Source organism: Aquila chrysaetos, chromosome 19 (genome assembly GCF_900496995.4).
Source record: "Aquila chrysaetos chrysaetos chromosome 19, bAquChr1.4, whole genome shotgun sequence".
NCBI lineage: Eukaryota > Metazoa > Chordata > Aves > Accipitriformes > Accipitridae > Aquila > Aquila chrysaetos.
In genome coordinates, this window is record NC_044022.1 from 25702236 (window position 1) to 25729389 (window position 27154).

The window sequence follows — 27154 nt, forward strand, 5'->3', positions numbered from 1 at the left end:
GAATAGTTTATTTTCTCAAATTATTGAATTACAAAGGTGTTGACCTCCTTTACAGATGATGCTTGAATCGTAACACCTTCAATTTAAACAAGCACCCTCAGTGCTTGCCTTTATCAAAATCCATCCCTGACGCAGCAGTGGTCAAATGCTGTTTTGACAAGGATGGAGTTTCTCTGGATCTAAACTCTATGGTGTAGCATTAACCACAGTCAATTTTAGCACTCTGCTAGTGCCAGAGGTATTATCAGACATATTCTAACACTTGCTTTAAAACAAGCGAGCAAAACAAACAAAGAACGTTTAACAAAACAGAAACTTTCCATTTTTAAGAAGAAAATATGTGTTCTGGTTATCAGTTACAGTCATTGTATATCATCTGCCATGTATCAATTGTACAGGAGCACTCTGGTGTAAGCCGTATTTTTCTCCAAACTTTAATCACGGAGTCTGCTCCCTGAAACATCACAAGGAAAAATACCTCCTATCCCAGGGAGAAAAAGATCAAAAATAACCCACTGAGCTGTGAATGTGCCAATCTAAGGTTTTATGTTCAGGCAATGCATCTTGCAGAAGATGAAAAACTTCAGTTTCTTCAATATGTCTTGATCCTATGCACACTTTTACTCTATTTCCTTGCTGTACCTTCAAATTACGCCTGCTTCCACACCCATCGTGCTTGTCAGAGAATAAGTTATACATGCGGTACAGTTTCTCAGTTCCTCTCAGTTATTAGATTTCAAAGGATTCAGGGTCTCTGAGGAAGAGGGCAATGAGATGAATACATCTATGCACAATACACCCTGGAGAAACTGCATTACCAATATATTTCATTTCTAAAATGTTCTGACTCAGCTCACATTGTATTAGATGGCACATACAGACCGGTTTGTCTTCTGATAGTTAAGCAGGCTGGCACTGGAGCGATGTGTCAAGAATGTAGAATTCGCCAGGGAGAAACATGCAAGTGGAAGCATCTAGCAATGACCAAAATAGCTTTGCCAGAAGAAAGGCAAAATTTAATCCCAATGTGCTTGTGAAGTTATCTTCCCCTCCAGAAATGATGAAGAAACAAAAGGAGGAAGAGAGTAGATTTGCAAAGGAAAAAGCACCAAAGAGCGGGTCAAGAAGCCAAAATGGGATAGAACAACAGGCACGCTACTCCAGAAAGGAAATAAAAATAAAAAGCGTTTCAAGAGAAAAACACAAAAAAAACCAAAAGGAAGAAGGGAGAACACCTCTGGAATGAGGACGACAGTACACACTATCTAACACACCACAAGAGGAGAGAAAGTGTGTGTACGTACACACGCACGTGCACGTGACTTACAAATAACATTCAGCAAAATGTCCATGTCTTCAAAGCGCTAGCAGTACACACACATGATCATTTAAAACAGTAAGTCCTACACACGCTGCTCTATAGGTATCGCAGGCTGATGCAACCATTGACTTGAGGAAATTATCTCAAGGTTACAAAATTCATACCCTGCAACCCTTGTCATCTTCTAGGTGTACTATCCTCTAGCTGCTTTACTCAATTAGAATAAAAGGGAGATTTCCACATCTGAGACTTGACCATCATGGCAAGAAACAACAGTACATTAGCCAACACTTGTTGCAGTTGCAAGCAAAGTTGCTTTGCTACCTTCCCAATAAAACACTTTGGGTTTTTTTAACAAAATAAAATCTACATGTTACCATCAAGCACTTTCAGACATGGCACCAGAACATATTACTCTTCCAGTTACAATCACAGCAGTATCCACAAAGTTTTGCAGATGGTAAGGTTTAATGTGACAAGGTGATAATGAACTAACTAGTGTTAAAGGGCAAATTACTTTGGCTGTTCACACAGGTGCAACCATGTATGGTATCAGGTAACTGTAAAATACTATGCCTTCAGTAACAGTTGCAAATGTAAATCCAATTAACGGTTCTTTGCATGTTTTGGGGACTCTTTTTTTTCTGTTTTATTTTATAAAATACATACATCAAAACTGACTTTCACAAAAAAGAAACAAAGCCTGTGTAATCTTTCTTTTTCCACTTTTCAAGTCCTGTTTTTCTACTAACATGGAGGTGCTGAAAAATCTTTCTCCTTCCTAAGCCAGGTCCTTTCAATAATTAACTGTTGACTCCTGCCAACTCTCCAGACACCCTTCTTTCCCCACTTGCTATCCTGAGAAGGACATCTTTGAAGCAGTGTGCTAAATCAGGGGTCTCTCTGCTTTGCTTTACTTACCAGCTGCAGCTCCTTGATCCAAACGCAGTGCAGCAGGACAGGGAAAGGGCAGTTCCACAGCTCCCCTACAGCCTATATATGTGATTGTAACCTTCTGCACAAATACCATTCCCCTACCCAACCATCAGTAATTCCAACTTAATCAGCTGCACTTAAATATGCAGAAATGCTGCAAATGTTTGGTTTTCACATACTGAAAAGAATTATAATTGCATTACAAAAGAAAACATTTTTACTCAAAGTTTACATAGTTTATTCTTCTATGGATCGTATGTGTGCAAAAATCTCTTGTCTAATTAATGGTCCTGAAATTACTTAATAGTGCCACTTAGAGGAGTGGGGATTAATAAGGGTTGAAGCTAAAAGAAAAGGCCACCCCTAAGCAAAAGTAAAAAAGCTTACCAAATTCACTTAGTAGCTTCTCTTAAAAAAAATTCTATACTATAAATAATGTTTCCCAGTATGTTTCCCAGTGGAGCCCTATCCATCCCTCTGCTTTTGGAAAAGACTGCTGCCTTCTACAGCACCCTACAGGGTTTATTTCAGATCTCACATCTCTTTTTTTTATATATAAACCTTCCACTTCTTGGCACTTTCCTTCTATTCTCAGTTATATTTTGTGGCTGTGGCCAAGGCAACTTGCAATTTTGTCTCAAGCTCTTTTAACCAATTCTCTCAAGAAAAGCCAACCTTGTGCTGGGCAAAAGTCCTCATGTGCTCTTAAATTTCTTCTTTGTTGTTTCTGCATAGACAATAACTGGCGTGTTACCCCTGCCTTTGTGCTCTCTGTATCATTCATACAGGACCATGGCCTAATTTCTACTGCGGTGATCCTTCTTAGCCATTACTATTGTGGCACTTACTTTCAAAGTTCTAACTTACTAGAATTTAACAAATAAAAAATACTCCTGTCAATTTTTGGCTCCACCAGCTCCGCCAAGGAAACATGTTATCTCTTTGCTCAGTTTCCACTGATTCATTGGGTTCTTTTAATTATGCATTCTTAAGCCTTGCAAACACTTAAGTTCCAGACTGGTTTCATTTGTAGTTTTTATAATACCTTTATGTGAGAACCTTCTCCTCTGCAACTTCTTATCCTGATTTTATTTCTTTCTGCTGTTGCTTTTATCTTTCATTCTCATGCTCTCTGTCCTTGCATATTTAATTATTAACTATATATACGCTGAAGTACTTTGGAGTATAATTCTGTCTGAAATAGTTTACTCAAAATAAAAGCCTATTGCATTTTAAAACACTTCCCGTTACGAGAGCATATTCTGGATTTGTTTTAAAAAGAGAGCCTAACATTTATCACACCCGTAGGAGGCATATTTTTACTCTACATTTTCTAACCTCTTGAACTGTAAATCACATTCCTAATTACATCAGGTACTCTGAATATCTAGCAGTATGAGAAGCACTTAACTGAAACAATTACGTTTGCTCTACAGTTTTAATTAAGCAACCCACTCAGCCGAAAACTAATAGATTAGTTCCTGTTGCTTGCAATATGGTTTTTGAATCACTGGCCATGAAAACAGTTAACTTCTACCAATCCAACACTGGCAGTCAAGTATGAAGCTAGTTTATCTTTTCTCGAGTCTTTCTTAACACAGAACAGGTCCCGTAAAGCTCTGTAACCTTTTCAAAAGTACCTCAGAGTAAAAGCTGAAAGACATGCCAAGATTATTTCAAATGTTTTCCCATCAACATTACAAATTAACACATATATCAAAAAATACTAGAACAGAAGGCACATCAGCATGTGGCAGTTCCTTCTAGAAGCCAGAACATGTGAAGACAGAGGTATGATCCCCATTTTCTGGTATTAATTCCTTCAGGCAGAAGGAAACTAGTAAACTTGAGATTGTTTTTTCTCTGTTAAAGACAAAGCCCCTAAATACAGAGATTCTTGACCTTTGCACAATAGCGGAAAACACAGCAAGTTTAATCACTCTTCATCAGGAGGCTTTTTTTAATATTACTCTTCTAATCTCGAGTCTTATGATTAAGTTGATTCAGTGATTTGGGAGGTATAAAATCAAGGGAAAAAATGACATCTTGAAATTCCCTGATTTTTGATGCTAAAAGCTTACATTTCCACAAACAAAATTAAATAGCTGTAACATAAATCCTTCTGTGGTAAGAAGCTGAACATGCCAAAATAATTTCCTTCTTACCTCAGCCTTGCGTATACTCTCTCTGGCTTCATCTATTTTCTGCTCCAGTTCTGCTCGGGTTTGCTCAGACATCACAGGCCCATGGCATTCTAGCTCTTCAAGCGTCTGTCAGAAATAAGAAAAAACACCACAGATGTAGTAAATGCTAGCAAGCCATTTACAAGGTAAATATTTATGACAAGTGAGGGAAATTATTGTTTGATTAGATGCTGGGTTGACCAACAGTAGTCCACTCCAGGAAAAAAGATGATGACCAAGGCAAAACACCATTTAAAAGCACAGTATTTCACATGGAAATTCCACTTAGGGGAATGCTTCAACATCTTCACGAAAACATGATATTGTGGTATGAATCAACTCATCTATTATGTTGATAATTAAATATTTAAAATGGGTGTGTTGCTCTGCATTTCTATCAGGATGAAAAAGAGCATCTTAAACATGGAGAGAGAAGTTGCTAATGGTAGCCTGCTGTAGAGGAAGCCAAGACAGGTATCCTGCATTTGCAGGAATGTTATGTCCAGAGGAGAATTTGCTGAATCACAGAAGACACGTTTGAGTTTCTTAGGTTCACGTACATGTTTGTTGACTGTACAGATGAAAAATAACAAAAGCATGTGACTGCACAAATCATCACCAGTTGTCTGCAAATCTGTGCCTGGTTCAGTGACTGTTTATGCATTTTGTGTTAAATATTCTTTGGAGAAAGAGTAGAAGGAGCAGCAGGTGCTAGGACCAGAATCCAGGATGCTCCTTCCTTCCTCTGAGGAGAGTTTTTCCTATCATACTTTGGTTACAGACTCTGTTAATACCCTCTGTCTGGTGCTACAACTTCTGGTTTTTTGCTATAGAGTGACCCAGGTTCAGCAGAAGAGAGGTAAGATGGTAAGCACCTACTCTGGTCTTGCTTCTTGCTTGGTGCATTCTCCTGGGTAGTTTGAGGAATGGCTCAAATCTTTAAAGTGGAACTAGAAGCCAGGTCCCCCACTTCCTGGGCAGCTGCTCATTGAATATTACAGATATTGTAGTACAGACTCAGTAACTGAATTTAGTCTATGCAAGTTAGGCTTAGTATGGCTGAGCATGTGAAACACATGTTTTTAGTCAGAAGTTAGCACAAGAAGGTAGCTTGAGTCCAAACATTCTCTCTCAACACGAGCATGAGAGCCTTGATACAGATGTTTAAGGAACTCGGTGACCCAAGGGATGCATTTCTACTGGCTGATTTTGTTCTCACTCCTAGGCAGTCCCAGCTGCATTCCAAAATACAGCTACCTGAAGCCTCAGTTAGGACACCCAAATACAGCCCTAGGTTCTTCTATGTTGAGCCACATATGTGAAATAAATTTATCAATACAGTCTTAATTTTGTGTCTTCACATTAGATTTAAGTGCACATTACTCGTGGATTTTCCTAGTGTTGAGAAGACTTTTGATATCCAATTGAATATATTTTTTTCTATGGGTAATATATACATGATATAGTGGAGGTAAGAGAATCCTTGAAACTTTAGTTAGAACAGAAGGATGCTGTGCAAAATACAGGTAGGTCTGTAAGTTATTTGCAGTAAAGTAGAAGCTGTAACTTCAGATTTGTATGGGAATAACAAAATGTACTGATGAACCAAAAAGTTTGAGAGGCTGCTAACATAGCCGTTTGAGTGTATCATATCGAGAAAGGCTAAGATGAAAATGGCAGGTTGCCCAGAGAGATAACAGGACAAAAGTAATTCCCTAGTGCTTGCAGCAGCTCCTCTTTCATGCAGTGGGGAGCTGCAACAAATAAAATCTGTAAACGAATGTTTTCCTAACCTACCCGCTGACTGTGGATGATGTTTTTGTGCTCACGGGCCACCCGGGTAGCCCATTTCCGAGCCTCCTTGTTGAGGCTGTGCTCTTCAGTTGTTCCAGTTTCCGATTCCAGTTGTCGACTCTGGAACAGAAAACAAGAGAACGAGTCACTACACAGACCCAGGGCTAACTCTGTAGATATGGTGATATTTAGTTACAGGATAACTTTATATTACATTTATCAGCCTGGGATCTTGTTTCATACAAAACAAGCATTCAATTAAAACAACTCTCTTCCTTATGAACTTTGTGATGGTACCATGTTGTGGAAAGCCAACTACGAAAGCAAATCAAAGTTCACAAGAATTCACAACTCAACTGTTTCAGGAAAACCAGCGTGACAGTGAATAGCAAACACAGTTCTACTGCAGTGAAAGGCATTCACGATGAATAAAACTGAAATACTGTTTCACCCACACAACGTATCAAAGAAGCGAAGGGTAACTAGCCAAGGAAGTCACCCAATTTCTAAAGTTAACATGCATCATAGGAAGCAAAGATGAAAGGTTAAGTGTGATCCAATGGGCCATTTAGGCTCATTTTTTGTAATTTGTGATCAAATCATAATGCCATCAAGCATTTTAGGATAGCACAGCAATTTCTGTCCAAAAAAAATTGTCTGCAAAACAGCAACTCACATTTCAAGTGACATTTTTTGATATTGTTTCATCTTATGCCTGCTTTTATTGTGTCAATAACAACAACAAAAATTCTCCCCCTCAAGAAATTCCAACTAAACCAAGATGAAGTAGCTCTCTACTGTCTACAGATTGAACAGAACATGCTTGAAACTCTGAAAACAGACTTCCCAGAATTTAATTACAGAAATCATTCCCAATCTTTCTATAATTTCCATTAGTGCACTACCCAGTGCATTTACATATACATCTCAGTGTTTAGGATGTAAATCAGTCTCCACCTTTCCACTAAAGCAGGCTTCCTGATATTCCTTCTATATTTGTGGGTATTGTGTACACATTTAGCACACCTGTACTGCGTAAGGATAACTATTAATAAAGATTCATGGAGAGAATCCAACAAAGGGCCATGAAGACTGGAGCATCTCTCCTGTGAGGAAAGGCTGAGAGAGCTGGAACTGTTCAGCCCGGGGAAGAGAAGGCTCCAGGGGATCTCATCAATGTGTATCAATACCTGAAGGGAGGGTGCGAAGAGGACGGAGCCAGGCTCTTCTCAGCGGTGCCCAGTGCCAGGACCAGAGGCCATGGGCACAAACCGAAACACAGGAGGGTCCCTCTGAACATCAGGAAACGCTTTTTCACTGTGAGGGTGACCGAGCACTGGCACAGGTTGCCCAGAGAGGTTGTAGAGTCTCTACCCTTGGACATACTCAAAAGTCGTCTGGGCACGGTCCTGGGCAACCGGCTCTAGACCAGATGACCTCCAGAGGTCCCTTCCAACCTCAACCACCCTGTGATTCTATGATTTTTTTTTTTTATGAGCCAGTCTCATACTCTTCCCATCAATAAAATTAGCTGTGAGGAGACATTATATTCACCCCACCTTCCTGGGGTGTGCTCCTGGCACAACAGGAGAGATTCTTACAACAGACATTTCAGTGGTTTCTCCAATTTAAGTTAATCAGTACTCTGAAGGGGATCCTCAAGAACAACTCCTTTTCCTGGAGGACTTGCTGACTCACGCACATCTCCCTCCCGAGACAGTCACTGCAGCCCAGAGCCACCCTGCATTCCCTTTTATCACAAGTCCTCTTCAGGCTGATATAACCTTGCACAACTTTTGAGATAACTGAAAAAATCCCCTTACAAATTATCACTCAAGAAGAGAGAGTATGCTTAGTGCTGCTCAAAACAAACAGAGATTGCATAGGCACATGTGAAAGAAATGACTGTTTCATGAATTTCTCGCTCTATGGTTCAAAAGACAGGATTTTTCTTCATCAGGTGTAGTTTGAAACTAGAGAAGATTCCACAAGTATGCAGAAGTTGTTTAGGAAGGAGAAATTCAAGGTTAGGCAGCAGGAAAAGGGCAAGCAAGAGAGCAGAAAGACAAGGAATTATTTTCAGGTTAGGTGAGAGGCCCCCAGCAGATGCAGAAGAAGAGATGGTGTTATCAGGTATTTTAGCTGGTGAAGTGGTACAATTTGTGTCAAGGAAGGAAGACAATTTTAATACCAGCATTTGGTAGAGACTGTAAAGTAAAATCAAGAGATACCAGGAAGCAAACCGAAGTGATACTGAAAGCACAATTTTTAAGCCTTTAGATTACGCTGCCCTCATGGGAGAGGCAATAATACTAACTTATGCTAACATCCTATCAGAGGATTTAATTGAAAATGAGGCAAAAATTCGTTCAGCTTGTTATTTTGTTCAGCTAAGCTCCTTTTCATCAAAATTGAATCTGGCCTTTATTCTTATTCATCCTCTTATTACAAGAGAGCCGGGGGTAGTGGATTCAAGGGGTTGTGAAACAGATGATTTCCAATGGTAGTGGCAAGCGAGAGAAAGGAGGGCAACCCCTACACACACACACACACTCCCACCACAGGGCTCTGAAATATATCTAATGGTTCAGGAGACTCCTGGGCCACTTTCTGCCTCTATTTCAAGAAGCTGTAACTCAGCCAAGATGCTTGCAGTGATTCAACTTGTCCCTAGAGAATGCCTTAAGGTATACATTAAGAGACAACAAAAGAGGGGCGGAGGGGAGGTAGCATCCCTGTGCTCCTCACAGTGACCAAAAAAAACCCAAACCCAAGAGGCTTTTACAATCCAGCATAAGATGTCAAGGTATTTTAGCTCAAAGCCAGAAATAAACATTTCCATGAAGTTCACCCACTGGAGTGGGACAGAGCCACAAAACCTGTGTCAATGGTATTTTCAGAGTAAAAGCAATTGTTAGACAAGACATAGAGCAGCCAAGAAGAGGAGGAGGTAAGTTATAAGCACATGGTTAGCTCTGGCATGAACAGGTAGGAAGGCAAAGCTGCCTCCCAAGCAAAGAACAAACAGGTGCAGGTCTCTACACCTATCCCCTCACTTTAAATATTAAGTTGGCTTTTGCCTGCTTTTATTGAGGTGGCTTTATACGATCTTGTTTCTCCATTACTGTTCGACCTCTTCAACTGCCTACGTTAAGTTACTCCACTAGGTCACTGCAAAATGTAAAGAGGACAAACACATGCATTTATTTAGGCACATCCAGTCCTTAAGATAACATTTGACCTCTGTTTTTTTCCCCAGCTTATTGGAGTAAGCATTTTTGTACAGCTTCTTCCACAGCTTCCAGCTGAGTCTTAACAGCTGCAAATCTGAGCAGAATCATTTGACATTGCCTCTCCCCTACAAAACATCTCATAATGAATTTTCAGTGTTGCCATTGGTCTTGCTCCTACTCAGCATCTCATTTTCATTAAGAAGGAATACAGACTTCTTTTCAGTTGCTTGATAACCTTCTGCATTATCCCAAGTGTGTTTTCGGTTTTTAATCTATTTATCAAAAGCACTTGACCAGAAAAATGAATGCAAACTTTGTGGCTACTCCTAAGGGCATACTAAAAAAGAAATGAATTGTTATTGGATCAGAGTGGTTATATTAGTTATTCATAAAGCAGTATTGTATCCAAGCAGACCTCACCCTTGCTTAAAGGTCTAAAAAAAACAACGTAAAAATGAGGTAATAAAAAGAGTTGGGGAGAAACCTAGAGCTGTGGTCTGTGTGGATACCAAAAATACAGGCAAAAGCAGGAGACAGGATCTAGAGGCAAAATTTAGTCTCCTGGGGAAGCAGCTGAAAACAGGGACTCCGAAGCTGGACAAAACCAGAGAAAGTGGTGGAAAATGCACAGCCTGAATACGTGGCTGAGAAGACAGTGCAAGGAGAAAGGTTTCAAACCCGTCAGGACCTGGAATGCTTCCTGAATAAATGGAGCTGGTATGCCATGGAGGGACTTCACCCGACCTGTAAAAGACCAAGCTGCTGGCGCTTAAGAAGGCTTGTGAAGGAACTTAGAAGCAGAGGAGCAGTAGCAAGCTGACTGGCATGGAAGAATACACACTTCAGGAGGACTTCAAGGATGACCTGAGTAGTCTGTATCCTCAGGTAAAGATAGGCTAGTGGGGTACATCAAGTAAGAAATGAAAAACCAACTGCCATTTAAATAGGTATGGAGAAAGGAGCTAAACCAGAGATTTATCTGCTATAGACATAAAAATCAAAATGGGAGGAAAGAAGGTGGGGGAACTGAAGTATCTGGTCCTAACTTGATTTACTAAATTAAGCACTTGCTTAAGTGTTTTCAGGACTGCAACTTGGTGGTGGCACGATGTCCAATGACTCAATTTAACCTCTTCCAAAAAAGAGGGAAACCAAAACCACTTACCATGGCCAAGGAATGAAGGAAGAGCCAAAAAACCTGAGCTAAACATAGATGGACATTGTGCTGTTCTCTAAGGGTTTGGATTACAGCGAAAGCAGTGTTTAGTGCTAAAAATTCAATCAGTAAACCAACTGAAAGTACTAGATGACTCCAACCAGCTAAAGAGCTTAGAGGCTAGCAATGCTGTTTCTTAAATTAACAAATGCATTTAGTCTGTACACACATGTCGCTTCTCCATTTTTGTCTGAAATGTTGTTGCAGGTGCAGAAGTTGCCTTATGACAGGGACAAACAGACAGCTTGCATTCTCTTATTTATGCAGTTATATCTGGATGCAGATGGCACATGTACAGTTTTAAGAACAAAAAAGAAGTTGGCCCTTGAGCCTAAAAGATCCTTATTTTTGTAGCTGAAGACCAAAAATGTTCACTTCAACACAGGAAAGAAGCAGTAACATTTATTGCATGCAAATCACCAACACAAAACACACCTAAAAATCATAGCCATTTCTTCTAAAGAGCTGAAAACAAGAGGTTACCATGCCAATGTTGAAAAGCAAGCTCAACCTTCTGATCAACACTTCTAGGAAGGAGGAAGGAATATGCATGACATTTTTCACACAACTCACAGCTAAACACAGCAGTTATAGGAACATCGTGAGTCAAGTTTGGTGCTCATTTTAGTCTATTATTCTAGAACAAATTTAATATTAGTTTAGCCGAGAGTGAGCTAAGGCTGACTTGCAATCAGTAAATTTTCAACGTTACAAACATGGACAGCCCCCATGTTTAAAAATAAAGATTATTTGCATACAGGGTTTTTTTTCCACTCAGAAGAATAAAAAAGGACCTACATCCACTATTAATAGGTTATGTAAACCTCTGTACATATGTTACGATAAAGCTAAAAACAAACCAACCTACTACTGCTGCTTTATATAACCACATTCTGCTTTTTAATCTAATAAATTAACATCTCACAGTGGTGAGTGCTGGGGTCTGCAGAAGGATAAGGAACATCCTATCAGGCAGGGAATAAAGAAAATAATTACATTTAAACTTATCACAATAAAGTTGGTTCTGGGATATGTGAACAGAGAAAGGGGATCCTGGGACTTTTTGACATCACCTGGGCTGAAATATAGTCCCACCACGATTGCATGTTTTTTACTAAAAGCAAACAGCAAAATTTTCTAGAGCAAAATATTTAAATCCCAACAAATACTGAAGCTATTGTCTGACATCTGGTGTAACTGAAACTCTCCTTACTAAAAGTACCCATGAAAGGAACAGTTGTACAGCCATACATATGAAATAATTTATCCAGTTGGTTTTTAGGGGGCTGTTTATTTTTAATTCTGGTTCAATAATTATTTGGGGGGGATCACTGACCATTAGCTAGAAATCTCCTCTGAAACATACTATGCACACAGACTGTTGTAGCAGCTGATGCCAAACATGTTAGGATAGGGTTACTGTAAAAGTTGTAACTCTGTTTCTTCCCAGCTCTGGGGTTTGGGGTTTTTTTGGAAAGACCAGAATCTTAAAAGTACTGGTTTTTGTTAGATGTCAGTGATTAACACAGCTTTGTTGTTCCTACTGCCTTATGGTTTTGTATTAAGCACTTTTGTTATATAGCAGAGATTAAAAGCCACAAATATTTTTGTTGTTGTTGTTTTAATTTTATATATTTTTAAAGGTTTTTAATCTTCTCACTGAAATTAATTTTGAAATTAGTGCAGTACATTTTCGTTAGTGTACGTACATTCTCACCCTCATAATTATTGTCATTTGTCTCAGCTATCACAGCAGCTGCATTCACATCCAACTTTTGCAAAAATCTATAGTGCATTCTAATATAACTAGAAATACAGAAAAATTGCTCTCATTAGGCAACCAAAGGAAAAAAGAGTACCTTTTGAATCAACTTTGACACAGAGAAATTGATTTCATTGATATTTTCAATGCAATATAAACAAAGATCTATTTCTTAAGTGGCCACTTCTTTCAAGTATGACTTCTGCTCTCTAGTCTCACTGTTAGAAATTATTCAGAGCTTTGCTTCAATAGTGTTACCCGACTGTAAAAAAAAGAATACTAACAGTGTGCTCTTCAAATTAAAATAAAATCAATTAGGTAGTGAGCTAATTTCAGCTCATTATACTTAAAGTAAATCAGAAACGATGTTAACATTCAACCCAAGGTAAGAGCGCCAGTAACTCTAGGGTGTGGACTTCCCCTTTTCTTCAAACTAACCTTTCAGCATCAACCTCAGATATCAGTATTGTATCTCAGACCTTATTTTAGCCATGACTGGGGAGGGGGGAATTAAGTAAAATTGGTTTTAGTCACGTTGGCCATGCACAAGACATGTCAAATTATACAGGGAATGTACAGCTTTGCCAGGCTCCCACTTGCATCTACTGAACATTTCTTTACCTGAATGGCTGTATTTCTCCTCAGCAGTAATTCGTAGTACTTTATACACTGATAAAGTTGAATAATAACTTTTTTGTTTCTATATTTAGCTTAAAAAAAGTTACAGTTAAAAACAGTCACCTTACTCTGTTCTGGTATTAAAAGCAGAGGCTACTCGAAATACAAAGTAGTGCATTCTTTGAACTTGTTAGTTTGGGCTAACTTACATGAGGGATTATTTTGTACTAGCAGTTTATATTTCATGAACCTTTTTTGTATTTAAATATTTATATCAAACATAAAATATTTATATTCAATAATTGTAAAAATAGAATATGTTATTTAGAAAACAAAGGAATTTTAAAATATTTAAACATATTTAATACTAAGTAAGTTTTTAATATATTTTAAATATTTAAATAAATTCAATAATAAATGCTGAAATGTGTAAATACCTCTGCCTCTGTATGCATGCACAGAAACCTGCTAAAAGTACTCTGACAAAGTAGACCTTGACTGAGTCCTGATTCCTATTTACTTTGAAACCCCTGAGCACTTGCTGAGCTGAGAAAACATGCCTTGCCACAAGCAAGAATGATGTCCTTTTGTAAGTATAGCTTACATAACTTATATATATAGCTTAATATAAGCTGCTCAGAAATTCAAGATACTCTTCTGCGTATGACAGTCAAGTGAAATTCTCACAATCTATCCATAAAACTTGTATATCCAAGTAACAAGGGGTGACCCTGCAAAACTTCCCACCAATCTTACTGAGATGTTGTTTTTCTGCAAAATTACAGTGAGAAAAAAATATTTTTTTCATGTCGATAAGCTGTCATATAATCAGATTTGGCTACATTTTTTTACTTGCATGCTCAAACAAAACAACAGCATCAGTAATGTACAGGGGAAACTATAGTCACAGGCAACACGTAGATAAAAAACAGGAAAAAGACTTCAGAAGTTTAGTGTCAGCTTTTTGTTGCCATTATCCTCCCGCACTATGGACATGCGTTTTGTCGTCTGGCTCATTTTCTCACATGATAACACGCGATTCAAAGAAAAAGAATCTTTTCCAAACAGGAAACAGAGAAAAGCTGGCTAATTTCCTTTATATTTTGCCCTGGTCTTATTGCTAGGGCTTATCTGTGAAGCATGGGGACAGTATGTTTTCAACGCAATAGATTTCTACGGACTTAATAAATACCATTTGCCTCGTGGGAGGATGTTTGATGATTAAACTATCACTACACTGAATATAGCAGCAGCCTCTGTGTAAGGTCAGCATATGCTGACTCGTTTTTCTTGTGACGCTAAAGGTATTTCAAAAGACTCTTTATTTTTTCCATTTTGCTATCCGTAAAGGCCCAATCCGTTTTGTGAATTCATTTATTAAAAGGATTAAAGCTGGTTGGGAATTTATCAATGATTTCTTACTGTTTCCTTAAGGGAAAATGGTTTGTTTTAAAAAATTTTAAGAACTGTTTTTAAAAAATATGAATTTATGTCAGTCAAAATTAACCAAGACACTGAAAGAATCTGAGTAATTTAGTAACATGAACAAATGTACAAAGTCAAGCTCAAAACAATTTTTTAGATAATGGAAAACAGCTGATAGATGTACAATATTTTGTAGTGGCCTTCTCCTTTGTGGACACTCAAGAGTCTACATTTCAGCCAGTGTTAGTGTGATGTTGGGAAAACAAAAATCCTGAAAATTTATAGAAAACCATTTCATACCTACCTGTCTTAGGAACAGTCTCTTTTGGAGGCTCTGACTGTGCACGTTGAGAGTATTTTGAAAGTAAATGGAGCTGTGGGCTTTGTACCTGACTCGAGGATTGCATGGCAATCCATTCTGCGTTACTCTTTGGCAACAGCTCTCCCCTCATAAAACAAAATTTTGAGATGGACCATGTAAAACTAGAATTTACAAAAGCATTCAGTGTTTTCCATGTAGGTGAGTTCCACATCCATGTTATTTATGACATTCTTCTTGCCTACAATACTCAAAATTTCATTCCAGTAATGCTCCAATCTTTGACCCCAGTCACAGTGGCTCAGGTATTTAGTTTGAAGAGAGGCCATAATTTGTTCTTGGAAAAGGTTAATATTAAACATTTGATTAGATGTATTAATCACTCCGCTTATATTTCTTTCAGTGTTAGTCTTCAGTGTGAAAATTATCATGCATAACCCACAAAAGCCAACTGATAGTCTCTGCAGATCATCTACAAAGAGAATATGTGGCAAAAGAATGCTTGATAATTTTTCTTCAATTAAATGTTGTTCGATTAATTAGAAAACATACAATTTCTGACAAATTTAAAAGCCTGAGCAAAAGCCCTCATTCTCTTGCACTTATCGATTAAAAATGGTGAATGTGTAACCTCCAATTGACAAGGCAGGACCCTGTTAGCTGAGCATAACTGTATGGATCATAAAGAAGCCTGCATAATTTATTTATTTTTGTGAAAATTGGTTACAGCATAAGCAACTAGAAGCTCAAAAAATGCGGTGCAATGAAGAAATGCAGTAATTCTATAGCCCAAGTGGGTTAGCCAAGTAAAGAAGTCACTGCACCTGAGGTACTGAGACAGCTTTAGACATGGACGACCCATTCATTGCCTTCTAAAAAGCTCCTGAAGTTCAGCAGTACAAGCAGCGCACATGTACGCTGTCAGACCACACAAGTGCCATGTCAAAGAATCATGTAATTTTTAATGTTGTGGAGTTTAATAAGAGTGAATTACAGTTCTTTTTTACATGGGGATAGCCCTCTGGAAAAAGAATAAAATTAAATTAGTAATAGGAGTGCATTTCATCAGTGCATACTAATAGCCTCCAGTTGTTATACAAGTTTCCCCATTCACATTAGAGAAGTAACCAATTATACACATCACTATCTTGAGCTGTGAAATTTTAATTCATGCCCCCAAAAGATTAGAATATCAATTACAAACGCTGTGCAAGTGCAAAAGATAAGTGCGAAGCTGATCCCCACAAATAACACAGTTAAATTGCTTTTTCCTTCTTTAACTTAAGTCTTATTGTGGAAAAAGCTTTTTTTCTTTTTACACACACATATAGATATGATGCATTCTGTTGCCACCTCTACATGAGTGTAAATTCAGCATCCCGAGCCACATGCATACTAATAAGGTCACAAACGCCAAAGTCTGATTGTAAATACTACCTCTGCTATAGTCATTCTCATAGCACTGACAGGTGAGGGCTCAATATCCACCAGCTGAACTGCATTAAAACTCTAGATGCAGAGATTGCCAAGGATGAAAACACACAGCAGCAAAGGTTAGAAAGGCAGGGCAAAGACAGTTAGAAAGATTCTGCTCACTGTATTAAGAACAACCCAAAACTTTACGGAAATAACTGACTCTATACAAAGGAGCTGGAAGAAAAATAAAAATCACCGTTTGTTAAAATGGAAAGACAAAGGAAACTGTGTTATAGGTGTTGGTATGTCTGGAAAAATCACTCTTGCATATCTGTTAACAGGGTTCTTGAATTTAATCACCTGAACTGGAGATCAAGACATCTCTGTCCAAATCAGTTTACTAATGAATTCAAGTAATAAAAAACTGCACAAGGTTAACTTTTTTAAAGATCTAGACTTATTTTAAACTTATTTCTTAGAATAGCATTAGTAAAGTGGGTGGGACATCAACAATCCACTTTTCCTAAAGTGCTGTTTGGAAATGTATTTACATACTATGATTTACTCAATTTTAATATCATTAATACTTGCTTTGGAAGCAACACATACACCAAAATTATATTTTCTGAGATTATTTTGGAATGCAATGTTTTAACAGTATTCTTTCTAAATCAATAATTTCTTATATGTATCTATAGGTATTCCTTGAGCAGTTTAAAGGTACACAGACACTTTATTTGACATAGCATCACACATGTAACTCAGTATTAGTGAATTTTATGAGAACCTCACCAGCATGATAAAAAGCTAACAAAACGTAGTAAGAACTACGCTGAAAGCAGAGAAACACAGGCCTGCTAGTCACAATCTGGAAGCAAAAAAAGATTCTGCTCCTCTGTGGATGATGTCGAGCCTGTTTGATGCTTTTGTTATGATTACCCACCTACTGCAAGCAGAGCTGGTGGAATCAGGCCACTTGCCCTTTCTTTTCCAAAAATACAGAATGAGGTTAAACCAGACTGGGATACCTATGAGCACTATTCTCTTACCCATTTATAACAACATTCTTTAAAACAGAGCAAGAACAAATAAACCAAGGAATTCAGCAGGGTTCTTACAGTGTCACTGTCACTTGGTTGGAACTGGAAAGGCTGTGGTTTGTGAAACACAGAGTTCTCCTGTAAAAACAGCTGTAGATTGTAATCCCGCACCACCTGAGAAAATAAAAAATGGCATTTAGATTCATTATTTTGTAAACTTGAAAACATGTTCTATAGTAAAATTAGTACAGTGTTTCAAACAGAGACCAAACCTGCAGCAGAACCTTGAATGCAACAAAAGGAAATACAGGACCTGATTCTGGACAGTACTACCCACAGTTATTGAGAAGTGACTGGCAGGACACACACTGGGTGACAAAGACCTAAAATATACCTGCCATTAACCTACAAAAAATACCACAAACTCAAAATGGGGGGGGGGGAAAGCCAACTACCAAGTACACAGTATGTGGTGTCACTACCATAAATATTTTCCTCTCCTGTTGCGGATAATTTCTTGTGCACAATTCTTTCTTAAGCTGAAACATCTTATTTTTTACACAAATTACTAGTTGCAGGAGCTGAAAAGACTATTTGGAATAATGCAGACAAAATCAGTTACAAAATTCATCTCTCTTTATTAAATGGCTTTCAGAGAAAACTCTCAAAGCTTGCATTTTGCTAAACCAAAACTACTTCAGCTACTAAATTTGTTTAATGATATATTTCAGATAGCATGACACATAGCCCTAAACAAATCTCTTCTGTCACAATTTACACATATTTACAAAGAAAAACTCAGTAATTGCAATATGAAAAAATAGTATCACTGGCTGAATAACTAGAGAATATTCACTGCTTCAATTGATGAAAATGCGTAAATAGCAGCATGAAATTATAAAAATCTACTACCAAACTGAGGGTTTAAATGTACAGAAGTGTATAATAAAGATGGTATTTATCCAGAAATAGCAGCAGCATTGTGTATGACCAAGAATTCTGAATACACTGTATGCACAATGGTAAACACAACATGTTCTCTAACGCATCAAAATGTTGATGCTTGTGTTAATGAAATACTGAACTGTAAAAAATTAATCTTCAGTTAAAGAAAGTAAATAGTCCTCCAGGGCCAATAAGGCACTCATTTAAAACAGTAAAGAACATAATTACTGCACCAATTTGAGCAGTTGTATGTAAACACATTCAAATGCGTAGAAAACATACAGAGAAGGCATACAGGGAGTCTATATCAGGAATTACCATAAATAGAAATTCAGAACATACTAAAGAAGGAATCATCTGCAGCTTCAGATGATGCTCAGCACTGACCATGGCATGGAGATTGTTTATGTTAAACAGCTCCAGCCTTCACATGGTCCTCTAGATGTATGTGAACACCAACCGTAATGCACAACTCTGTGCCATGTCAAATATATGTAACTATTTTAAACCAACTTCAACTAGGAAAAACCCCAAAGCGTAGTTACTGAGGTCGTGGAAACCTATACAGTTATTTTAATGCAATAAGCTTTCACTGTAGACCTCTAACTCAAAAGCAACTCAGTTCTTCAAAGAGAAACCACCTTTACAATAACACTCATAAGAAATTTTCCCTCAAAGCAACAATATTTAGTTATAAATGAAAACAACTGTTATCACAACATGAGACTTGGAAGAGTGTGCAAGTCCAGTAAATTAATACCCAGGAGCATTTTGCACAATATATTTGACAATTGTTAGAAAGAAAATAAAAAGACTCCTAAGCAGCACAGTAGTCTCAGGATTAAGCAGCAACTTTTCCAGATGGATTTCCAGTTATTCAGAAATGAAGTCAACATTCTCACACAGTTTCTTTATGAAGTCAATGTCAATTGACATGTTAAAATAGACTTGAAATCAAATGTTAAATATATACCATATGCAGAAAGAAGGATAGTCAGAGATGCACATAAATGAAATTATTTGTCCTAGGTTGGTGAAGCTTCTTACCAGAAACATCACAGAAATGTAACTCAAAACAGCAAATGGAATTTCAGAAAACGTTCCAAAGAAAATCAGATTTTTTCCAGAAGAGAAGTGCAAGAAGTACAAGTCTTGAATAAGACTGTTCAAGTGAGAAGGAAGTTAAATGGCTTTTTCATATGCTCAGTGTCAGAGGGTAATACTTCCTGGACATGTCAGAGGCATGACATGGGTCACCCCAACCTAGCAGTAATAAAACCTCCAAAGCTGCAACAAATGATGCTACGATAAACTGGGAGAAACCTTCATTTTATACAAGAAAGTTGTTTTTGAGACGTTTCCCTCCATCTGCATTCTCCTAAGCAGCTGAATACAACACAGTCCTGCCCATCCAAAGCAGCCACCTCTGGCTCTCCGACATTCAAGAGGTAAGCAGGCACTTCTGGGAAGCAACTTGTCTCATTCTAAAGCAAATATAATTTAATTCCATCCTGTAAACAGAAATACAGTCCAGATGGAAAAACAAAAGCATTCCTACCAATGATCTAAATGTCTTTTCTAAACGTAGCTTGGCAAGCTTGTGATCTTGTACTTTAACAAAGAACAGGTGAGGTATTAAAAAAAACCCAATAAATATTTAAAATCTTTGCTTTGATGGCAGGCTGGTTTTTATCCCAAATTACTGAATTGCTAACAAATTTGTTACATGTTTAACACTCAAGCTACTTCTGAAACACATGCATAGCTTTTGATATAGAGTTTCTACTCCAGATTCACCTCCCCTTTTTGAGTTGACTGATTCCTGCAACATGGACCTACAGGAAATGCTGAAAGTTCAAAAGAAAGGATGAGCAAAGCCCCTGTCCGTGGAATAATCCACCAATTAATGTGTTAGTATTTCAGAGCAAGACACACATTTTCAGTAGTAATGTAATACAAATTTTTCTTTTCTGCATTCTTGAACTGCAAGGAGAGAAGAAAATTGGTGCTGATGAGCTATAAACCAGTTGTAAAAATCCTGTTCAGACCTGACAGCTGTATTTACATTTTTTTCATTCTCCAGGCATTGTACTAACTTAGTAAAGCAGAAACAGAACTATTTTCCTCAAACATACAGCATGACGTTGTTACTGTGTAAAATAAGCCAGACCTGCAGGCTTCTGGCCACACAGAGGCTTGCTAACACAAGCTATCACAAGCTCAGCGCACACAAACATATGATGAAGGTATTCCTACGCAAATGAGCTGTTTGGAAACGAGACAGTTTAGTTAGCTGAAAGTCCCAGCCAGGCAGCACTCCAAGTATTCTGAACACAAAGGATTTAAGGCAATATTGAGAAATTGATTATGAATCTGAAGACATCATATATAAACATATTTAGTTGAAAGATTCAAACCCAGCATTTGGGGGGGAAGATATTTTAAGCCGACCTGAATGATATACACCAAGGTAAATTACTGAAAGTTCTTTTCCAACAGAAGATAAAATGGTATTTGCATTATCTTCACATTTGCTGCCAAGTAAATTCAAAGGCAAGCTAGCGTGAAGCCAATTTTTAATCCACTCACTTTAGATCTAATAAGGTGCGAGTTAGCATGCTTGTAGGTGAGTAAGGAACGTGTTAAGTATGCTTTTTCTGCCTAAGTCCCTGCATAAATGAGCTCTGTTTCTGTGAGGGTGGTTAAGGTAAATGTATAAAGCAATATTATGACTGCACCAAAGCAGCTCGTTTGAGCTCAATGGCAATTATTTTTTTTTTTAGCCCGTCAGATGAATTATTTAAGCACCAAAATTATCCTGGAAGCTATCACGTATTTCTGATTCTGGCTGCTCGACAAAGCAAACAAACCACGTCTATGACAAGACTCTAATCTGTTTTCTGTATTTGCTATTCTTAATTCAAGGGAGAAAACACCGTAATATTTTGGTTTTTAAGTTGACAGTCAATTATTAAGAAATGATCCAAACAGCTTCCCAGGGCTTTACTGTGATGGATGACTAATGTGGTTCCAGATTACACAGTGCAGAACTCTCAGCTGCAATTTCTCTTTCCAAACATGCAGAGTGAGTATAACTGAGCATCTCTTGATCGCTGTTCTCTAAAGATCTTGTACTGTGTAAATGCACTCAAGAGAATGCAATCTGGGTGGCAATAGGAAAAATTCTCCCCAAGAAAACTGTCTCATTTCTTTTAACTTAATACCACTCAGGAGTAACCAAAAATAATAACCCTTCAGTTTTGTCATTATTTTGGAAGCAAATCTTAAGCCTGGGAACTTATATATGCTGTAAGTATTCAGTTACAAAGGTTCATTCAGTTAAAACTTACCCTGCTGGAAGTCTCCAGTAAAAACTGGAATGTGTTTTGTACAGCTTGGCATGACTCTAGTTCAGTCCGGCTGAATGCCATTAAATAATCCTTAAGGTGATCATATACATTTCCATCAAGAGCCTGTATGAGGGAAAGAATTTAAGAAAATTAAGAAAAGCAGTATGTACTTTTGTATGTGATTTATTAGTATTCGTGTTTAGATTTGCAAGATGCTCATACAATTTTTTTTAACATATATTCGCCTATAATTATTAGCCTGGATAGTGACAGGTGGACGTCTTTCATTTTTGACAAGGGAATGACAGTGCTTTATTTCCATTAGATGGCACTACAGAGCACCATAACAATAATACATTATATTAAATGATTTCCATCCAGTTGTGTAATACAGCCATAGCGGAACAGTGAGGTCAGGTTTGGATAAGTGAATACGCTCAGGGAGATGTAATTTATGTCAAGAAAGGGACCTAGTAACTCCAAGGATAAGGGGCTTCTACCAGCCACAGCACTCCTCAAGTCACTGTACAGCGCTCCAAATGACATTACCGAGACATTCAACATCTGTATGCTTCAGATACACAGCTATTTGCTCACTAAAAACCACTGACCAATAGCTGCCATTTCATATAAACACAACATATCCCTTTTGTGCACAGAAATACCAAATACATAACAAAAATTTATCACAAACTTAGTAGTTACCAGAGGACAACATCAAAGTTCAATCTCAAAAGCCCTGTTGTAACCAGAGCCGTAAAATCACATCGCATGGCATACATTACACGTAGGTTTAATGCAAGTTGTGTATTAAACATGTACAACTTTGGAAGTGACTGACAATTTCATTTAAATATTCAACTCTGGATATATTTAAATATATATTATATGTATTTTTCAATATGCCAAATCTCACTGAGAGCCATTTAAAGAGTATACTCATTGAAATAGTGTATACCACATTTCAACAGATTCAAGAATGCATTTCTATATAAAACTGCATTTGAGTATTTAAATCATTTTGAAAAGTCAGAGGGGAAAAAAAAAAAAACAAAAAAAGGTGAAATTGTACAAGCCTTAAGAAATACTTTCTGCCCCAGCAAAATCAAGCCCAACATTTAAAACGAGGCTAACAGACACATGTAAATCAGGCACAAATCATTCAGAACTTAGGATGAACAGAAGAGACTTTCCTTCTGCAAAAAAAGTTTGAGCAACCAGCAGATGAAATTAAAACTTAACATACAGACATCCTCAGTGAAGGATGCTTTGAGGAAAATAATAAAATTGTGTGACTGGAATTCTTGTGTTCAAAATTTTATATCCAAAATCTACTTTATGCTACACCATTTTCTTCATCCTCCACCTACCAAGAGTAAAGCACTTCCTAGGACAGGCTGATTTTTTTTTTCCTTCAACCGTAGACATTAAACCTGCCTCAAACTTGCTAGCGCAAAGACTACAGCCATCAGAAAACAGATAGGCCGCCATGCCAAACCAGCAGCAAACATGGGAATGTCTTTCAAGCCACCACAATGTAGCCGGCTCACTCAGCCATGCTGCCAGCTCCCCGAATCAAAGGCTGGTCTCGCGGGGTCAGCAGCCAGGGCAGCTACTTGAGGCCCCCAGCGACGGGAAGGCTCTGTTAAGTGAAGGAAGACGCACTGTATGGCTGGGAAAGAGCTATAGGTTAACTTCTCCAGGCTCTTACAAGTTATGTCAGCTCCACCAAACACTCCGTTAAGCATAATTAAAAAAAAAAAAAATTCTTATTAAAAGAATTATATAACATGAGCTTAGGGCTGGGATGTTCAACTGATAAAAATGTCAGGAAATTCCCAACCGCAAATCCATAAAAAACCCACAGTGATACACATATGCAGCTTCAGTTCTTGTCTGTCTTGGTATAGGCACAGCTTTACTGGAATTCATCTTGCAATGCGCATTTACTTCATAAGGCATAGTCCTAGGTTAGCATGAGGATTTTAACACTTCGTGTGCTTTTATAACGCTAAAGGGATAAGACCTCAGTATCATAGTTGTATGAGCACGAAAGTTACCATCCCATTTCAAGGGCATTTTTTTTTCACATCAAACACACACACAGTCCCAATAGCAGGTCTGTCTTGCACTTTCAGGGAATACAAATGATGTATAAAATTGCTAAGACTGGTTGTGCTCTCGGGAGAATTGCTGCATGACGATGGCAATCCTGAAACTCCCCCAAAACAGAACTTGCAGACGTTTATGATCAAGCATATCTGTTCCTAAAGCTTTTCAGATCAAACACCAGGCTGGAGTGCAACTCTGCTAATAAATGTAAATAAATAGCTTAAAGTTGGCAAAGCAATTATAAATGCTCAGTTTGCAAAGCAGCTGTGATTTTTTCATTCCAGTATGCTATAAACAAGTATTTCAGCGCTCGCTCCCCCTGCCTTCATATCAAGCCCATATGTTCTTTTTATGTTAAACTCAGCAGGAGGGGTTCGTGTCATTTAACTTAAGACTTCTACAGTGCAGACATCTACATCAGAGTTTGTCACTCTAGGTCCTTTTTAGAGTCAGTGGAGAGAAGCTGGTACTTCTGTGGTGTGATTCACCTCCCTCTAAGATAGATGGCTAAAATAGGTCAGATGAAACGCAGCATGCTAAGTGCCTATTCCTCTTCACTGACCGTAAATAGCGCCCAGACAATTAGCTTAGATATACACGGTCTACACAGGGGTCATATAAAGCTGAGCGAGATGAAGCCCATCACAACACGTGTTTATTCTCTGCAACTATTATCTATGGAGCATTAGAAATTAATTTATCTACAGTTGCCTTTTGTAGTTCTAGGAATATAAAAAGATATATAAATATTAACTTCATTATTTCCCCACTCCTCTTGCAATGACCACAGCTCTGAAGTTTTGTGCTGAGATGCCAGAATACCCCCCCCAAGTGTGATATAGAGATAGATAAGAAAGATAAATAAGAAAGAACATCAAAGTGTGGCAAAACATTAGGAAGCATACAAATCTGTCAGCATGTGAAAACTGCATTACAGCCGTTCTCCTTTCATTAATTAAAAGTGGTTTCAATATGATGAAGTTCTTAAATACTGATGAGAGCTGCCAGAATTGAAGTTATTAAAGTCAGTGCAATACAAAACAGGCATATTTGTCAGCCAAGTAAACCCACGGCTAAGTGTGCAGCTCCAACACATGCTAAAAACCTCATAGTTGCACAGAAAACGTGACATCCCATCAGTTACAGGCTTAGAGAGCTGGTTGGTTACAGTTGCTTTCAATGATAATGTATCTATCTATTCATTCTATAAAATGGTAATTATTATATCAAGCTGGATATGTTAATATTAAAACAGAAGACTTGACTTGCTGAACTACACAATATAAATTAACATTCATGTGGGATTTTATAATCTGAATCTCATTTACTTACAAACACTCTGACCCAAACCACTGAACGTATCAACCTAGGTTTGAAATAAGAAGTCTTTTCAAAATTTCTGATCACACAACTTGAAGGGGAAGCTGAAAAAAATTTTTTTTACAAAAACCCCAACATACATTATTCCACTACAATGGCTTTTGTTCTCTTTCTGAATCTCAAAAGATTACTAAACCACTTAACTGTATTAAAATCAGACTGAAAAACCTGTCTTTTTTTCAGCCTCAAAAGGAAATCAAGGCTTTTTTTGAAACAAAACTGGCATCAGTACTAAGATAATATAAAGTTAAGTACCACAGAATTACAATTTCCAAGGATAGAAAAAAGTCAACGTTTTTAAGAAATAATTTTTTTACCATGGAATTGTCATACTTGCAAAACTACTTCCCCACCTGAGTCCAAGCTTTAGAAGATAACGGATGAAATTAGATCTGAGAAGAACCGAAACTGTTAACGAAGGCAATGGATACACAACCAAATTAAAGCGTATTTTTATAACAAATCCTGTACATTAATTTAAATCAATAAAATGATGTGGGAGGGGGGCAAGACAAGAACATTTTTCTGATTTCAACATAAAGTTTCAAGTATAATGTAGCACAGTTTTCCTAGGAAAAAATTTCAGTCCCAGTTCAGATCACCATTTTTGAGGAAGTTTTTCTTTTTAATTCAAGAGATTATATTAAACATTTTAGGAACTTGGATGCATTGGCTTTAATCATTCTACATTCTATAAAGACTTCCTCAAAAGCAAAGATGTAAATAAAACTATTTTAGACATTGTTAGTACATTTGGTTGCCTTTGGGACATTGTTCTTAATCTAAGATGATAATGTGGAAAGTAAAAAAGACACTGTGTTGAACGTATCATGTTCATTCACGTAACTTGCTTCCAGGTCTCTTCACTAGAACAACTACAGGTTTCAGTCACACTCCATTTAAAAACTACCATTTCAATTTCTTAGAGCAGATGGAGAACAAGCTAAACTACTATTTATTTTTTATTTTAGAAGACTCATTCCTTCTCAAATCCCAAAGAAAAAATGGAAACTATGTGACCCATGCATAACACAGACCCAAGTTGTGCAAAGCCACCAAGGCAAGTCTTCCATTTTATCTCATTTATTTCTGAAATATTCCTGTTATTCTATTCATGTTTGTCTTGCACAGAAACTGCTAAGCTGTGCTGAAGCTCTGCATAATATTTTTACAGTTTAAACTCAGGTGTTCAAATTAAGCCTCTCATTTAGCAATCCAAATCCGCCAGGCACCAAAACCTGGACCTTACAGTACTAAGTTAAAAAAACACAATTAAAACCACACTTGTAAAGCCAAGTGTGTTTTCACTGACTAATTTACACTAGTCTCATCTGAATCATCACTGCCCAGAAATAATTATGTATTTTGAAACACTAGCATTTATATTTTTATATATTTTTGAACTCCCTAACCCTCACTGGAACTCCACTCTTTCAGTAAGATGACCATCGTAGATCAAATTACGTTTTCACCTGTAAACATCCATCCTTTTGTGAGTTGATGCAACTCAACAGTTTACCTGTGCTAATTTTGCCTATGCTGAGCATTAAAAACCTTGACAAATACTTCGTAAGCTGCTACCACTTTGCCGGAAACAATATAGCTGATGTTGAAGGCAAAGAATTTCCTTACATGGGTGGAGGTAACAACAAAATTAGACCTAACCCTACCCCACCCCGACTACAGTCTGAAAATTAAAAGATAAGGAAAAGTTTTAAATGAAATGAACAAAAATCATTGTGTTCATGGAGTGATAACTTTTCTATGAAGTCAATGGTATTGCATCACAGTAATTTGACATATTTTCCTGTTTACTAATCATAGCAAAACCCGCAAATAAAGAGAGATCCGTATCATAGATGCTGCCTTCTATCTATTTTAGGTAGCCTATTAAAAATGAAAATTAAGTTCTTATTCTCATTTGGTTTAGAAACACTGTTTTATCTATCCCTGATCTGTTTTGTTTTTAAAACAACCTGTAACCCATTAAGAAAAGGGACTCTCATTTTTCATCCATATTTTCTGTAACAGTACTCCAAACTTTTTCTTACTTAACATTAAAAAAAAAATTTAAAAAAAATTTACATAACAAGCATGCTGAGTG

At 37.5% G+C, this 27154-nt stretch overlaps 1 protein-coding gene across 4 annotated transcripts in view; it reads right to left on the bottom strand.

The window, feature by feature from the left end:
• FCHSD2 (FCH and double SH3 domains 2) overlaps positions 1-27154 on the bottom strand; it is a 163735-nt gene that overhangs the window by 21093 nt on the left and 115488 nt on the right. For 3 of the 4 annotated variants that reach the window (XM_030042981.2, XM_030042984.2, XM_030042982.2), the window contains exons 9-13: positions 21559-21681; positions 17342-17437; positions 16245-16316; positions 6238-6354; positions 4423-4527 (exon numbers count right to left, since the gene is read on the bottom strand). In XM_030042981.2, the coding sequence (XP_029898841.1) occupies positions 4423-4527; positions 6238-6354; positions 16245-16316; positions 17342-17437; positions 21559-21681 (513 nt within the window). The remainder of the gene's footprint in view (positions 1-4422; positions 4528-6237; positions 6355-16244; positions 16317-17341; positions 17438-21558; positions 21682-27154) is intronic. The other variant, XM_030042985.2, reaches the window with a different exon arrangement.